Genomic DNA, 4,920 nt, shown 5'->3' on the forward strand with positions numbered 1-4,920 from the left:
TTGGATGGATATATTTATTTATAAAATTTATCAATAGCTATAGATATAAAGCATTCTTTATAGATTTGGGTGGCAAATAAATATATATCAAAATAGATTTATATTTTATAAATATAATTATAATTATAACAGTGGTAAAATAAACGATTCACAAGTTAGTGCCTTATACAGTTATACTGCCTTAAGCTCTTTTCTATTAGTAAGTATAGATTCATAAGTTGGAATCCCATAAAGAAGGAAAATTCCAAATTTTGAATTCATACCTATTCCATATAAGATCAATGAGTTGGTAATTTATATTTTAAAATGAATTTGGCAAACTAGAATAATATATAGAGATGGGGCAACGAAAAGAATGAGTAAAATACAAGGTCATGAATTGTAAGTATCCCATTCAAATGTAGGCCGTGAAAAAGCCTCATAATCAAGGGATCCACTACTTACATTTTCCACACTCTGTAAGCCATGCAATGAAGCAGGCTCGAACCCATCCGGATTCGAAGGTAAAAGCTTATACATCACAAACAACCCAAGAGTGAATATCGCTTGCAGCTTCGTAGAGTCGCCATGAATTGTGAAGAACAAAAGCATCGAAATAAGGAACAAGTCCACGCAAAACCTCATGATGCAAAGCACTGTATCCATCAACCTCCCATCGTTGCCAGCAGGAAAACCTCGAACTCTATACACAAACAAGAAGTTGTATTTATCGACCACGTATCTATACCCAAAGTAGATCGCCCCAACCGGAACCACCAGAGGAGAGAATGAAGAGTATATCAGGGTCAGGGCAAATATGGTGAGGTTGAATGCATAGTATTGTGCAAAATCAAAACTCTGTTTAGGCACCGGAGATGTTCGGCTGCTGACCGGGGGATACACGGACATATCGTGCCCGGGAAAATCTACTGCATTCGGAGAGGTTGGTGAGGACCCATTCGAGAACACGTTATTGCCAACCATGACCTCAGAAATCCTCTCGGATATGAGAGGTCTCTGCAGGGTATCAATGTCGTGATGCTGCAAGGGATAATCCTCACTTCGTTCGGGCACCAGCTGCAGCATGTCGTTCTTCCGGAACCTTCGCAGCTTGTTTTTGATCCAAGGTATTGGAGCCAGTAGGTCATAAGATATTCCCAAGAAAGTGCTTGTGATGAGGAAGGCTAGAGAGGAAAGGCACGACCTTGACAAGAATGAAGCACTTAGATATTGTTCAATTCGCTTGCAATCTTCCCCATCCAAATAACACCTGCTCATTTTTAGAATTGCGCCTTCGAGTGATGACTCAACCAGAGCCCTCAAGAGAATGAGATTGACCAGAAAAAAGCAAACCATCTTCAACAATGCAGCTCGTTGCTCCCTGGACGCTGTAAGATGCCTCTCAAACTTGGAGAGATACGAAAGCACTGATGGTATCACAATGTACATGCTTATGAAAACAATCACATTAGGCAGAAACTGGAATATTATGGTAGCTATCCAGCTAGAGCTTTGCAACCAAGTCAACCACATCTGAGCATTATCTATTGCCTCGGCATTGATAATCCTAGCCGCACTCTTGATGGCACTGATCACTGCAAGAGGAGAGCTGAAGAACAAGAGCATCAACAGAAGGCAAGTATTGACAAGAACTCTTCTTAATTTCAACGAGAGCTTTGACGATCCTAAATGATTCCAATATATGTCACTGGCTAACGGAGCCCTCTCTACTTTCCATTGGTTTCTCTGTAGTTGCAACTCCATCAAAGAGAAGAACCTCCCAACCCGCCTTCTCTTCTCATTTCGAAAATCCTGAACAGCCTTATTTGCTGTGTAAACATCCTTAAACACCACAAAAGCAACTCCAGCACCCCTTGCCCGTCCCTCTTTATAAGCTGCCATCTCCATCTCAAGATCAGCTCTCAACTCTTGCAACTTCCTCAGCCTCTCCTCCTCTGAAAACCCCAACTCATGAGCAGCCCTGTACCACAAATCCTTCAATCTCCTCCAAAGAAACCTCAACCTAGCCCAGAATCCCCTCGCTTCTTGTGCATCCTCACCATCGTCGCCCTCATCTGCCAACCCCCTCGATTCAATTTTTGTCACCAACTTTGTGATATCCTCCCTCACCTTCACCAACTCGGTAACTAAATCATCCAACGCACACAAATCCATCGGCACAACCACTCTGTAAATCTTCCCCGGATACCTATGCTGAAAATACTCAACCAGGGGAGTCTCATCAAACCCTAAACTTTTGGGAACGCCGTGAACCATAATGGTGAATATGGCGCTCGAATTCGCACTCGGATCACCCGGATTCCCGTTCCCATCCCGAAACCTAGTTATTCTCAATCTCCTCTCAATCTGGTTTGTGCCATAATACACCAAGAAAACAACCAAAATAACAAAAACGAAGTGCACCCAAAGCAAAGGCGAACCTTTAGCAATATGGTTGATGGTAGTCTTGGAGAATTCATCCGAAATTGGTGCATCGCCGGCGTATATATTGACGGGAAGCATGACGACTAGGGCCAGGCCAGCAAGGAAGAGGAGAATAGCGGAGCTTCCGCCCTCGATAAGGAGAAACTGGGCGGCATCGGCGCCGCAATGGTGCGAAATCTCGCGGCTGGTGGCGTGCCAGACGGCGAGAAGCTTGGAGGCGATGGCCGTGGGGCCCGGCACGCGGCGGTGGTCGCTCCGCAGCTTGACGAAGACGAAGATCAGCAGGCAGGTGAGGGCTCCGATGGCGGAGATGTTGATGAGGTACTGGATGTTGCCGTACCACGCGTCCTCAATGCTCCCGTCTCCGTCACCGGAGGACGATGGGGGCGGCGAGAAGGTGGCGCTCGCCATGAACGGCGGTGACAGCGGGGGGTCCATGGGGATAGCGCGAAGCGGGGATTCAGCGCTTCTAATTCGGGAATTGATCGATCGGAATTCGATAAAGATTAAATTCTTGATTCGCAATTCATCCGAGGGTTAGGGTTCTTTCAGATTGGGAGATGTCAAATTATAATTATTTAATTCGTACTTGTCAAGTTTCTTTTTTAATGACTTTTTTTAAGTAAAATTTATTTGTTTTTTGACCCAAAATAAATTCAAATTATTTTAAAAATATTCGTAAATAGTGCATATTACAAATTCAATTTTTTTGAAATTCAAAAATTAATATCGTATGAGTGTATTATGGGTGTATTAGTTCAAGATTTATGTAGATTTTAAAAGTCTGTGGATTTTAAAAGTCTATAAAATTCTACGGATTCTTCATGATTTTGAATGAATTCTTGGTTGGATTTTTAACGAATTAGCAAGAATTTGGCGTGATATTTTCGGACTTGAAATCCATAAACCCAGCGAACGCGGGAATTGAACGAGCACTAGACCCACTTCCAGCGGCCGCTAGGGACCCATGAGCGCTGGATACCCAGCGAGCGCTAGAGAATTTATGTAGTAGTTTTTAAAATTTATGATTATCTTGTTTTTTTATTATCAAAAGGGAAAATTTATGTAGTAGTTTTTAAAATGAAGAATACAATCAATGACTATCTTGTTTTTTTATTATCAAGAAATAAACTTTATCCAACCCAATACGCAGCAGTGACACATTAACTTATGCCAGCGACCCAGCGCCCAGTCATCGCCTAATTCGTGAGCAGCGACCGCTGAGTGCCAGCCGGCGCTGGCTTCTTCAGCCGCGTCCGCTGGCACCGAGCGAGCGCTGGAAACTCTCAAGATTTGAATTCTCGTGGTCCGAGCTCGAATTTGTTCATGTATATTTTTTGAATGAAATCCATGGAAATCAGTACAATGTTAAAATCCGTAGATTTTTAAATACACCCAAATTTTCATAGACTTTTAAAAGTCTTGAGCGAATACACCCAGATTTTCATAGACTTTTAAAAGTCTTGAACGAATACACCCAAATTTTAAAAGTCAGCAGAAATCTATTAAAGTCTTGAACTAATACACCCCCTTAGTGTGGTAATACACAAGGATAGAGGTGGCCACGGTTCCGGTTCCAGTTCGAAACGGTTTGAAAATTCGAAATTGGAACCAAACCATGAAAGTTTCCTAACTGTTTCGGTTCAATCCATTTCGGTTCGAACCGTGAATCAGCGGTTCTAGTTCCGATTCTGAACCGACGGTTCATGATTCCAAAAGATGGAACCACTTTTTAAATTTATTTTTTTAAAATTTTAAAGTGTTGATTTGAATGTACACAATGTTGAACTATTTATTTAGGTTGTAAATGATTGAGATTTAATATGAATTAGATGTGGGAATGAGAGTTGGGCATTTTATTTAGATTCTAAAGGGTTGAAATTTACTATAATTTCGATGTGGGAATAAGAATTTGAGATAGATAAAAGTAAGAGATATAAAAGAAGCACATGAACTTATGTTTTTCAATGCACATCATTCTCACATCGAATTTTTACTAAACTTAAAATGGTCAATCCTCAGTTCTCATTCTCACATCTAATTCTTAATAAACCCCAACCATTTATAATTTAAATAAATAAATGGTTCAACATTGTAGGGGGTGAATCTGATAATTACAGAAGTGACGTCGGTTACGTCTGGATCGACGGGCACTAGCAACCTGAAACCACAAGCAACGTTAGAACCCTCCGAAGAGCACTGGTGGGGGTGTCGATGGAAGGGCCTCCGACGCTCAAGCTAGTTAATTGATATAAATAATAGACGTAAGTAACGTAATGAAATAAATAAATGATAGAGAGGAGATAGTAATAAGTGGTATATCCGGAAGATCGGGGTGTCCCGGTAGTCGGAGTTAGAGCTAATAAGCAATGTGGAATGAGGGGCGACAGACGTCCGGGCTAGCAGGCCTAGTCGGGCGATCGGAACCCTAGAGTGTTGTCAACGTGGAGGCGGAACGGAAGAGCGAGGAGTGCAGGAGAGAACGAGAGTGAGAGA

At 42.0% G+C, this 4,920-nt stretch overlaps 1 protein-coding gene across 1 annotated transcript; it reads right to left on the reverse strand.

The window, feature by feature from the left end:
- Positions 1-311: 311 nt before the first annotated feature.
- On the reverse strand, positions 312-2,998 carry LOC131006428 (CSC1-like protein At4g35870). The gene has a single exon (XM_057933597.1). The coding sequence runs from the start codon at positions 2,860-2,862 to the stop codon at positions 373-375; it is 2,490 nt and encodes an 829-aa protein (XP_057789580.1). The 5' UTR covers positions 2,863-2,998; the 3' UTR covers positions 312-372.
- Positions 2,999-4,920: the final 1,922 nt, after the last annotated feature.

This window comes from Salvia miltiorrhiza, chromosome 1 (assembly GCF_028751815.1).
Source record: "Salvia miltiorrhiza cultivar Shanhuang (shh) chromosome 1, IMPLAD_Smil_shh, whole genome shotgun sequence".
Taxonomy (NCBI): Eukaryota; Viridiplantae; Streptophyta; class Magnoliopsida; order Lamiales; family Lamiaceae; genus Salvia; species Salvia miltiorrhiza.

Coding starts and splice junctions, on each gene's coding strand:
- LOC131006428 (XM_057933597.1), bottom strand. CDS start 2,862: ATGGACCCCCCGCTGTCACCGCCGTTCATGGCGAGCGCCACCTTCTCG.